Source organism: Mustela nivalis (genome assembly GCF_964662115.1).
Source record: "Mustela nivalis genome assembly, chromosome: 1".
Classification (NCBI taxonomy): domain Eukaryota; kingdom Metazoa; phylum Chordata; class Mammalia; order Carnivora; family Mustelidae; genus Mustela; species Mustela nivalis.
Window position 1 is genome coordinate 186,444,739 of NC_139020.1, and position 12,882 is coordinate 186,457,620.

A 12,882-nucleotide genomic window follows, 5' to 3' on the forward strand; every position below is an offset into this window, starting at 1 on the left:
CCTCCCTGTTCGGAAACATCAAAACTACTTATAAGTAGAAGCAATTTTAGTGATTCTACATATATCTCATAGATTTTCCAATAGTCTTGGCAGGATACATCCTTTATCCAACATAGTAAATAATTAAGAGGGAGAAGTTGCTATAAATCTAGATAGACTGCTGAAAAATAGTAATTCTGCCTATAACTTAGCAGGTTCAAAATCCAAGTAAGGTTTGATTCCATATGTAGGTAAAGCTGTCATTCTTCATTCTTTAAAGATGGAAGAACTCAGAAAAGACATTTCTTTTTGGTTTGTTGCTTATGTAAAGATACTCTTAACATTTATCTTATTACCATGAAAACTAAGATAAAGGGTTGGCAGGTATAAATGTGATCTGTTAAGGGAGACTAGTAACTTAATTTTTTTGGCCATATTTTCAAAGAAATGCTCAGCACCAATGAATACATCAAAAACCATACTTTATTTTATGTATAGCAATACAATTTACATATTAAATAACACTATAATAGAATGATTTGATATATTTTTAAACAGAAGAAGAAAAAAGGGAAAAATTTCAGGTTACAAAATCCCTTCCCCCCTGAACAAATTAGAAAAAAAAAACCAAACACCCCAAAACAAAACCAACCACTTTTTCCAAATGGGTCAATGCAACGAATGTATTCAGTGACTAATTATGTCTAATTCCTATTGCACAAATGGTCAATGGAATTAAGAAAGAAAACCCAATCTTCACAATCACTGCCTCAAAGAAATAACACATGTTGGATCTTTTGGAATGCAAAGATGGTTCTTGCTACTTCAATACACAGAAAGTTGAATTCACATATCCACCACAAAAAACCCCCCAAAATAACCTCCCCCCGCAAACAAAACAAAACAAAACAAAAAACTATGACGGAAGTGAAACTAGAAAAAAATTAGCTTTATATGAAAATATAAAATTCTATGATTATATACCATAGATACAAAGTTCCCAGAAGATGCTTATCCAAGCAACAAAATATTTACAGTTTTAATGATTTTAGCCATTTCAAAATGAAGTGAAAGAAACATGAATTAACATGAAGGCTGAGGTTTTTTTTTCTTTTTTCTTTTTTAGAAACAATGGCTGCTTGCTAGTTTCAAATGTCCTAACAAAAAAGGAGTCACTACCCCAAATGTTGGAGAGTTGCAACATTTTATAAAATCGGCTGTCTCCTTTTCTGGAGATGTTTATTTCTTAAAACTCAAGATATTTTTCTTGAAATTAATTATCCTCTGTAGAAAATGCTTCCCTTTGCAAATATTTAACAAAAATACTAAAAACAGTTTAACAGCTAAGACAAAGTAGAGGCCAAATACTATAACAATTCCTTCCTATTTTTAGCATGCCTTCTTTCTAGAGATAAGTAAAGCCAATATTGCATGTTAATGACAACTAAGGGAAAGCGCAAAGGGGTAAGTGAAATTACAGCTCTTTAAAAAAAAAAAAAAAGCAGGCATTTTCCCTTCATATAAAAATTCACTGGCACCATTTGAACATAAACTTCAGAACACAGGAGTTGAAAATGCATTTTCCAGTATAACTGCTAAATTCTTAAGACAAACTACATTTTGATTATTACTTCTTAAATTGTGATGAGTTTGGGTTTATTTTTTGCTTAGAATTAGTAATATGTATCTTTGGTAAATTGGTATCTATATCTTAATTTTTAAATATAGTATATATGTATTTAAGAAAAAATTCATAACAAGGCAGTTGTGCTGTGTCATTATAAAATAATTAAGGTTATTTGTTGATTTCAGTATGTCACTCTGGGCTAAAATTTCCAACAGCCAGACCTTGAACACCGTAACCTTCTCTGACCATGCTGGACTCTTCAACTCGAAATAGACTCTAAAAGCTCCAAGGCATACAAATTTAGGAAAACCAGTTCAATTAATCTTATTCTTGAGATTCAGAAGTAACTTTTTTTAACATACACACACACACACACGTATAAAAGATGATGTGGCTTTTGGATGCGAGAGTTCTCCTGATGGCAATGTGGGTCTTCTCTGATGCCCAGCATGGCCACTTGGTCTGATCAGTACAACTCAGTATCTTAGGATGTGTGCCTTCTGTTCACCTAGAGCTCAATTCATACGCAGTAAGCTTATTTTATGAGCTAGCACATGTCAGTCTGCAATAGCTATTTCCTTTCCCCCTGAGTGCAGGTGATAATAACCTTGTTATGGAGTTAAGCAGTGTGTTCATGTCTCAAAGAGAATACCGTCTTTGAAAAACTCCCTGCCTCTGGAAAGATGCAAGAACATTAACATCGATAACAAACAAAGACTAATATTCAGGATACACTCTCTGGGGAAAGTGAGGAACTGCTGAGTAGAACTGTCCTTACTGAAGTGTGTTTGGACCACTTTGGCAAGATGGGCAAACAGCAGTTGCTCAGATTTCAGTGTCTGGATTTGTGGACAGGTTCAGGCCCACTATGGTCACATATTTTCTCAGAGAACTTCAAACCACCCTTTGAAATGTTTCTATTTACTAGCTATCTTTCTTTCGACTATGATACCTGTGTAAGAAACAGTCACAGGATTGTGTTGGAACTTAGGCCTTTGCATGACTCGAGCCCTCTGTAAATAGCACAGAAGGAAACACTCCCTGCTTTCTAACCACTGTTCACTTGTACAAGAAAAAATTACCAGGGGACTGTGAGCCCCAACTTGAACATCACTTCCAAAAATCCAGTATGTGCCAACTACTAAAAAAAGTTCACTCCCGTCATTATAGAAATGAAGTGTAACCTGCTTAATTGACTGAAACGAGCTCTTGCCATGATCTGAAACCTTGCCCTTCCGGATTCCTCTCAGCCTCTGGCAGTGGTGGTGTTCCTATGTTCAAGCTTGCTTCCTTAGGTGTTGGGTAGAACTTCCTGGTATTTTGCCTGTAGACGGGAGCAGAGGGGCTGCAAAGGTGTTGCTTTCCTCTAACACATACCATTTAGCAAACTGCTCCGCTGTATACCTTTTCTTAAGCCTCACCTACACGGTTCATCAACAGTGGACTGTTTTCCACGTTGCAGAATTTCTGTGATGAAAACATGAGATTACCCCTGGCAGGTACATAGTTCATGAAAAATCTACCACCCTAGCCGGTGCATTGGAACTCCCAAACTTGGGCCTGTAGCGTCTCCTTAGCAGCTTTGACTCCACAGCACCACTCTGACAAACTTCACAGACAACCAACCTAAGGTTCATAGAACCTCAGCACAGATTATCATTAATGTTATAGAGCCTATTCACATAGTATGATAGTAGCCAGTATGGATTTTTTTTTTTTTTGGTCAAAGTTTATTGACATAAAAATTAACCAAAATCCTTTTTTCTTTGTGACAGGCCTTTTCTTTGTGGTGATGATTTCACTTCTAACAGAAGTTATTCCTCAAATGCAAATACAAAATACAAGAACAGATCTCAGTAGTAGCTTATTTTTCTAACTGAACTGAAATTTCTTATTAATGCTTCTAATTTCCCAATTATGTAGTTACTGCAGGGTAAATATGGCTCCAGAGGCTAGATCTCGTAACTTTCTTGGGTTCTGTGTAATGATTATCAGCCTCTTGTGAAGTGTGTCTGTTCTTGAGGATCCACAACACAAAAGCACACAAAGACACATCTCCTTCTTTTGAAATCTACTTGAGAATGTTGATCTCTCCTTCTGTTTAAGATTCTGATTTCTCTCTCTGAATCGGACTTATCGATGTGTGGGAATCTATGTAAGACTTGGGAATCTATCCCAGACTAGCTAATACAGTATTTTCACTTTCATCATAAGTAGAAGAATGTATGTAATTATGGGATTTATTAGGAAACATTTGGCAAAGAAGGAAAGAAAAGAATGTTCACTATATAGGTAGTTTTTATTAGATAGCTGTGAGTAATAGGGATACTTTAGAGGACTAATTTCAAAATTATTCACCTGCAGAAATTTTCATTATATTACCTGCCATGAGGTGTGATATTAGAAACCAAGAAGCGTGAATGGAGAGTTACTAAAGGGATAGGTGAGATGTGCAAAATATTGCCATATCTCTATTGTAAAAGGTAGCCCTCATTGTAGGGTATAGCTATTTCAGAGGGTCAAGATGGAAATAACACACACTGTCCACATAGCTACTGTGAAAATTGTAATACAGAGATATCCTTTATTTTGACACAGTTGGGCATTTTTTTAGGCTATGAATATAACTTTAACTAATAAGTGATGTTCACATAAAGCTCTTAAAGCCTTCTAATTTCTTAATGGATACCTTCACCATCATAAGTAGAACTGTTTCAAGGCCATGAGGTTGATAGACTGTCTTAGTAGCTCCCAGGAACCTGCTATTCCTTAAAAGAAAACAATGCCCATTCACTCCATTAAAATACAGAAGGCAGACAGTACGGAACAGTGCCTGAAAAAAATAGGAGAGGACTGAGGAAAAGTTCAGCATTGCCTGCTAGGAGGATGCAACTGCTTTAGCAATAACAAAAATAATAATAATAATAATAAACATAAACCAAGATTCACTGTCATAACAAAGACCTTCACTGTACTGAACTAAAAAGTAGCATGTATGTTGTCATGGAATGTCACATCAGGGCTTTAGTATTAGATTATAGGCAGTAACACTGATCGTATAGTGCAAACTGGGGAAAACTGCGTTTCACTGTGTGAAATGAACAGAGGTGCAAATGCTCAGTAGGATACCATTAAGACATAAAATGGCAAAAAATAAATATCAAAACTTTTATCAGTGTAAAAAAGTAACTGGGTTATTGTATAACCTAGAGTCTGGCAAAAAAGGCCTCAAAAAAGTTCTCAGTCTTCAGAAGTTTTACAAATTCAGTGCCCTTCCGGGATTCCAATCACACTAGAGATTCCATGCTCTCGGCAGGGTCTGATTCATCCGCAATGAGAACAGCACCATTTTTGTCCGCTGTCATGGGACCGTTTCCGTTTTCTTTAGTGCTGACCAGGCTGAGCATCGCTTTGTAGACAAACTGGTATTGTTCCTGAAAAACAAGAGGAAGACCGTTTGAGACAGAGAACAGCTGAATCATTTCATCGAAGGTAGCAAGACCAATTAAAAATCTAATTGTAAAAAACGAGAATATACATTTATGTCAAGAAACTTCAAAAAAAGGACTTGGAACTTTTTATAATCAAGGCCTATGCATTCTGCGTGTCATTCTGATTGTTGCAGGTTTGGAACTAAATTCTGTTGACAGTGAGTTAAGATTATAACATGTCTTTCTGTTGTAACTGGAGAGCAGCATACTCTAGAAAACCGAGTTTCTCCACCTCAGCACTACTGACGTTTCGAGGCAGGTAATTCTTTGTCGGAGAGATCTGTCTGCTGCATTGCAAGATGTTTAGCAGCATCTCTGGGTGGGTTCCAATGAGCACGTTCCTCCATCCCCAGCTGTGACAATGAAAAAGTGTCTGGACATTGCTGGACACCCCCGGGGTGAGGGGGCAAAACCATCCCCGGGTGACCACCAGTGTTCTAATTCAAGTGTGAGCCTGAGTTTCACCTGATGACAGAACAGGTTTCACAAAGAAACAAAGTACTTACAATGTCTGTGAATACTCCAGGCCTCATAAGATTAATCATTTTTGCAACCTGGAAAACATCCACAGCATTTTCATTCTCCAGTTGCTGGGACAGGGTGGTAAGGGCACACAACATTCCTGCTGAAACTGCTCCATACCTTGGAGAGGAGAAAAAAAAAAAAGAAGCTATTTCAGATTTTCTAAGGGATTGAGTTTTTCGAAGGAAATTAATATCATATTTTTGCATAGAAGCTAAGTAGACTGCATTGACATCTCTTTGTAATGAATGAAATGCTGGCCCGGGGGGAGAGGTAAGAAGCTAGCATCAAGGCGACGTTTGTTCACGAATGTGAGATCTCCCAAACTGGCTTATCAGGTACTCAGCTTAATATCCCAGATGAAATGAGAGGGTCAACAACAGACTGGGGATGGCTATCGAAGACATGATGTTGGGAATGAGGTGGGGGGCATAATAGGAAAAAGAATATGAGGAACCCAGCTACAGGCTTTGGACGAGTAGAGGTGCTGAAAGGATCTGGAAAAATAAATTTTTTTTTTAACCATCCCAAATGGTTAAATTGAACTTCCAGAATGTGACTTGAAATGGAACTATATGGCTCAAAGTGCAGTCCAAAATTTTTCAAAATGAATTTCATATTAGGTAATTATTTTTGGCACTGAAGTGGAATTTGTCATTAGAGTACTCTCGAAAAAAGTCTCAGGAAAACATGGCACACACTCTTTCTTACACACACACTTAGAAGGGTGGCCTTCCCATCGGGCTGGACTGGCAGCCCCATTTTTTCCAGGAACCTGTGGTGGCTTCTCAGTGATAAGAAAGCAGAGGATTAAATGAATTGTTCCAGGTGGTGATGCTGGTCGAAATGAAACTAGAGTTTTATACCCCGTGTTCACTATTTGGTTAAAAACTATTAGGTGTGCAGTTTTGAGCTTATTATTGTCAGATACAATTAGGCCATTACAGATGTTGCACATCTTTAATACAAAAAGACCAGAGTCCCCAGCGTAAGAGGTAACCTATCTTGAGGTAAAACATGTTACACATTTAGGTCCAGCCGCCCAGGGTTTGGTGTATCAGTACATTTCAGCCCAGCTCGTGACTTCATGTGCTGTGTGCGAACTGGACATCCTCTTTTCCCTGCAGATGGCCATACCCGTTGTTCGTATCTCGTGCGCAACAGCAGAAGTACCGCGAGTAGAACTAGGTCACAGGCACGCCCATCTTTAGTTTTAAAGATGCTGTGGTATTTCTCTCATAGTGGTTGTTACCTGTTCATACCTTTCCCAGGAGAATACGTGCTTCATCGTTTTAATTTTTTTTTTAAAGATTTATTTATTTGAGAGAGAGAGAGGCAGAGGGTAGAGGGAGAAGCAGATGCTTCACTAGGCCGGGAGCCTGACGCAGGGCTCAGTTCTGGGACCTTGAGATCATGATCTGAGCTGAAGGCAGACGCTCAATGGACTGAGCCACCCAGGTGCCCCTCTCTTCATCATTTTAAAGTTGACATGCTTCTGCTAATTTGATGGGTGAAAAATTCTATCTGTAGAATACAAAAATTAATTTGTATTTTCTCTATTATCAGGGAGGTGGAGAATCTTCTGGGTTTATGGTCCATCTATAGTTCCTCCTCTGAAATTGTTTAATAATATACTTTGGCCATTTTTCTTAGCTTTGTCTTTTTTATTTGTTGGATAGGTTGGAAATATTTTTTCCAGTCTCTGATTTCTCTTAACATTGTTTGTAGGCGTTTTTGTTAAACTGAAGTATAGTTTACCCATAATAAAATTGATCAGTCTTTTATTTTTGGCTTAACTGGAATCTTGAGAATGCTTTTTCTAACCCAGCATTTTGATAACATTCTCTGACATTTTTCTATTTTTATTTTTTACATTTCATTGTTTAATTCATCTGAATCTCATTTAGATGGAAGGTAAAGGTCTGATTTTAGTTATTTTTCCCATGGATAACTACTTTTTTTAATTGGATAGTCTCATCTTTTCTCATTGACTTGAGTTTCCTTTATATCATATACTAAATCCTTATATATACAGGCCTATTTCTGAACTCTCTGGCCCTTTAATATGTTTTTTGTATTTCCTTGTATATGTTTTAATTCCCATAAGGTTTGATAAGTCTCGGAATCTGAAAAAGCAAGTATCTACACTAGACCTGGTCACCTCTACGTTCATTTTCATTTTTCTTTTGTGCTTCAAACATACTTCCATTTTCGTTTTTATTCTCATTTCCAAACACCTCTATCCCTCCCCATCCTGTTTCATGTAAAACTGGATTGTCAAGAAATACAAGTTTTATTGGTATTTTGGTTAGCTTGTGCCGAACACCCGAACACACACACACATACACATTTGAGGAAATTAACATCTTTTTTGAGTTTTTCTGTTCATGAACATGTCTTTGTTCATGTCTTTTGTAGTTTTCAATTATATTTTATAGTTTTCTTTATTGTCTTTGGCACTTTCATTTTAGGGTAATTTCTCAATGTTAGTGTTTGTTACTGCTAAGAATGGCCTCTCTTGATTACATTTTTCTTGGAAAATACAGGACAGTTACTGATTTTCACATGGTGAACTTGTATCCAGCCATGCAGTTAAGTTCCTAGTAATTTGTGGATTCTCTGGGAAGCCAGCAACATCTTTATCTACCAATAATATCAGGTTTGTTTCTTTTCAACTTTTCTATTTCTTTCATCTTTTGCTTTTATTGTACTGGCTAGAATCCTATAGTTCTGCATTCTAACCAGTATTTGCGAGGTGGTATCATATTGTTTTCTTTAATGGTAAAGCTTCTAAGTTTTTAGTATTGAATAATGATGTTTGCTTAGGCTTCCAATAAATAATAGTTATCAAGTTAAAGAAAAGGCTTTTGACTTTCAGTTTGCTAAGAGTGTTTTCTTTTGGGGAGGGAGATTATGAATGAATGATTTTATTCTGTACTTTCTAACATCTATTGACTTTTTTTAAGAAATTCCTTTGATTATGTCCTGCATTCACTTGAGAGAACAGTGGTAACATTTAACCACCTCTATAAGCCCTAGGGTAAATCTTACTTTTTCATCATACAAAATTCTTTTAACTCAACACACTGAATTTTATTTGACAGTATTTTACTTAGATTTTTACAGCCATAATCAAATAAGTAAGACTGGCCTATACTTTTCCATTCTGGTGCTAGCCCCCCCCTCCCTTTTTTTTTTTTTTTTTTAATCATGGTTATATTAAATTTCCTCTTGTTACTGTTCAAGGGTAGCTTGGTGAGCACTTGGTGGATCTTAGCAGTTTGGGAACTCACCTGTTATTCAGCTCTTCAACATTTATTAGTATAAAGAATTTCAAGTGTTTATTTCCTTTAAAATATTTCTATTTTTAACCTTTTATTATTAGAAAACATCAAACACATGCACAAGCTCAGTCACCTTCACATAGCAATAACTCAGTTCCAGTGGTCAAGGGCTCATGGCCAAACTTGTTTCACATCTATTTCCTTTCCCATATACTTTGAAGCATATCCCAAACATTTTATTCATTAGTTATTTTCATGTAAGAATTAGGATTTGGGGGCGCCTGGGTGGCTCAGTGGATTAAGCCTCTATCTGCCTTAGGCTCAGGTCATGATCTCAGGGTCCTGGGAGCCCTGCCTGGGGCTCTCTGCTTAGCAGGGAGCCTGCTTCCCGCCCCCCTCTCTCTGCCTGCCTCTCTGCCTACTTGTGATCTCTCTCTGTCAAATAAATAAAATCTTAAAAAAAGAAAAGAATTAGGATTTTTTAAAAATATATATTTTTAAAGATTTTAAAAATATTTACTTGATAGGCGGAGATCACAAGTAGGCAGAGAGGCAGAGAAAGAGGAGGAAGCAGGCTTCCTGCTGAGCAGAGAGCCCGATGCGGGGCTCGATCCCAGGACCCTGGGATCATGACCCAAGCCAAAGGCAGAGGCTTAACCACTGAGCCACCCAGGCGCCCCAATAATTAGGATTTTTAACAATATGTTAAACATGGTCAAGTCTAAGCAAATTAACAGTTATGAAATATTTTTAAAAATTTCTTATATATTAATATTTAATCAATGGTATATTTTTCCTTCCCAGTGTAATTTTATAACTTCCTTAATTGTTTTCTTCATTGTTCTCCAAAATATTAAGTTTTATGAGACTTTACTCATCCTTTATTCATGTCTTAGAAAATCTCAGCCATTATTTCTTCTTCTTTAGTCTCTTCTCAACATGGATCACCTCTCAGACATATATTAGAACGTACCTAGCTTCTGTAATGGAGTTTGATTTCACTTCTGTCTACTCTACTGCTAGACCATCTCTTGTTTTTCCCATTTCTTAGACTCTCATTTGCTTAATAACGTGTTTTTTTTTTAATAACGTGTTTCTGATTAATGCCATAGTCTTCTGTTAGATCCATGTTGGTTATCCTCATAATTTAAATCATCTGTACTTTTTTTTCTCAGTAGGATAAAATCTAACTTTTGCTTACTCTGTTCTCGTGAAACTGTTAAGACTCAGGACCGTTCCCCCCATTTAATCTTTTTCTTAGAGCTATTCATAGCCATTCAGATAGGAAAGTCAGGTATTACATATTTCATTATTTTATTATGCAGTGTGTACTCCCTGTGGGAGTACTCTGGCCTTTCCTTAGATTGCCTTTGATAGATTTTGCCACTTTTAAAAAAAGTACCTAAATTAAAAGTACATACATAGTAAGATTTCAAGACTAGAAACTAACTAATATTAGTCAAATATACAGATAATTTAAGTATCTTCTGCATACCAAGCATTATAATGAAAGGATAAAGCCTGAAAAACTGAAGGCCATTCTCAGAAGTTTAGAGAAATTAAGAAGGATTAAAGGATGTTTGTCGAGTTTTATGGATCTGCACTTCTAACTATAAGGACTTGGTGAAAAAGTAATACAAGTAGTTTATAACCTACATAAAACAAGTATAAATACATTGGTTTTGGTAGTTTGTTTGCCTTTCTCAAAGGGCCCAATGAGAGCAAAATTTATTTATATTTCACAGTTAAGAAAAGAGCCAAATGTATTTTCATCTTTTCTTGCCTATGCCTCAAGGAAATAAAAATACTGGAAGTTCCTGATGTAAGTAATGTTTTTAAATGTTCTCTGTTAATTTTAAAATACACTGGGGTTCCTTGTATCATCAGTGTATACACCTCTGCGCATTTAATGATACTTTTTACTGTTCCATATAATTATTTAATTATCCTACCTTTGCTTTTAAAACGTTTTAAAAATCATAAACAAGAATGAAATTTAGGGCACCTGGGTGGCTCAGTGGGTTAAGCCTCTGGCTCAGGTCATGATCTCAGGGTCCTGGGATCGAGCTCCACGTCAGGCTCTCTGCTCAGTGGGGAGCCTGCTTCCCCCTCCCCCTCTGCCTGCCTCTCTGCCTGCTTGTGATCTCTCTCTGTCAAATAAATAAAATCTTAAAAAAAAAAAAAAAGAACGACATTTAGAGTTATAACCCTTTTACTAGGAGAAAGTGAAGCTTCCCTTAGAAATCATTATGGCAGGAAGGAACACAGAATTAAAGCCGGAGTATCCATCAGTCTGGGGGAATAAAGGCAACACAAAAGCCCTCCACAGGACTTTAAGAAATTAAAACCTTGGATGTGAATGAGAAAATAAAGTAGGAAAAAAAGGTAGTCTGAAGCAATGAGGTGAGTGCAGGAGTACTTCCTGTGACAACCAGTGGGAGGCAGTGTGAAGCAGAATTCAATGACAGCTCTGGACCGACTGCACCCAGGGCCATATTCCTGGCTTCAGTCTGTGTGCTTGTGGAGAGTTCTGCACTTGGATGCATCTCCTCATCTCCTCTTAGTTTAATGCTGTGCTGTTGCCATCTGTAAGTTATTTTTTTACTGAGGTATAGTTGACAAACAATTTATTAGTTTCACGTGGATAACCTAGTGATTTGACAAGCATACATATTTTGAAATATTCACCAAGATAAGCGTAGTGACCAAAGTTATTACAGTATGAACTATTTTCCCTATGCTGTACTTTTCATCCCTATGATTTACCTACAACTGGAAGTTCGTACTTACTAATTCCTTTCACCAGTTTTGCCCATCTCCTACTGCCCTCTGACAAACACAAGTTTGCTCTGTATTTGAGTCTGTTTCTGTTTTTGTTTTTTAGATTCCATACAGATGTGAAATTATGTGGTATTTGTCTTCTAGGACTTATTTCACTTACCCTAATACCCTCTAATTCCACCCATGTTGTTGTAAATGGTGAGTTCCTCCTTTTTTATGGCTAAGTAATATTCCACTGTATGTACACACCACATCTTTATCCACTCATCTGTTTATGGAAATTTAAGGTTTCTTCCATATTGTGGCTATTGTAAATAATGCTGCAATGAACCTAGGGATGCGTGCATCTTTTTCAGTCTGTACTTTTGTGCTCTTTTGGTAAATGCCCAGAAGTGGAATTACTAGATCACATGGTATTTCTATTTTTACTTTTCTGAGGAACTGCTCTACACTTTGATACAGTAGCTTCACCGATTTATATTCCCACACACAGTGCTCAAGGGTTCCCTTTTCTTTACATCCTCACCAATGCTAGTTACTTCCCCTTTTTATAGTAGCCATTCCGACTGGTGCAGGGTGACATATCACTATGGTTTTGACTTGCTTCTCCCTGATGATTAGTGGTATTGAGCACCTTTTCATGTGTCTGTCGGTCATCTTTGGATATTTTCTTTGGACAAAGGTTGATTCAGGTCTTCTGCCCATTTTTAATCAGGTTATTATCAGTTTTTAAGTTTTATGAGTTCTTCATATATTTTGGGTATTAGCTTCATATCAGATATATTATTTGCCAATGTCTTCTCCCATTCGGGAAGCTGTCCTGTGCTCTGTTGGCTTCCTTCACTATGCAAAAGGTCTGTCGTTTAATAAAGTCTCAACTGTTTATTTGTGCTTTTGTTTCCTTTACTGTGGACACAGATCCAGAAAAATAACGCTAAGGGCTGATGTGCAAGAGATCACTGCCAGCGTTTTCTTTTAGGGCTTTTATGGTTTCTCGTCTCACATCGAGGTCTTTAATCCATTTTGAGTTTATTTTTGTGTATGGTGTAAGAAAGTCATCCAGTTTTCTTTCTTTTTTTTTTTTTTCATTTAACTATCTAGTTTTCTCAGCACCACTTATGAAAAGATGGTCTTTTCTCTTTTGTATATTACCAATTTTTATGCCTTTTTTTTTGCATTTTCTTGTCTGATTATTGTG

General features: G+C 36.8%; 1 protein-coding gene across 7 annotated transcripts in view; it reads right to left on the reverse strand.

The window, feature by feature from the left end:
• Positions 1-444: 444 nt before the first annotated feature.
• The window catches only part of PTPRG (protein tyrosine phosphatase receptor type G), a gene marked incomplete at its 5' end in the record, with an annotated part of 700,341 nt that continues 687,903 nt past the window's right edge, over positions 445-12,882 (reverse strand). For all 7 annotated transcript variants that reach the window (XM_082727351.1, XM_082727352.1, XM_082727350.1 and 4 more), the window contains 2 exons: positions 445-5,040; positions 5,604-5,739. In XM_082727351.1, coding sequence (XP_082583477.1) covers positions 4,894-5,040; positions 5,604-5,739 — 283 coding nt within the window. In that variant the 3' untranslated portion in view covers positions 445-4,893. The remainder of the gene's footprint in view (positions 5,041-5,603; positions 5,740-12,882) is intronic.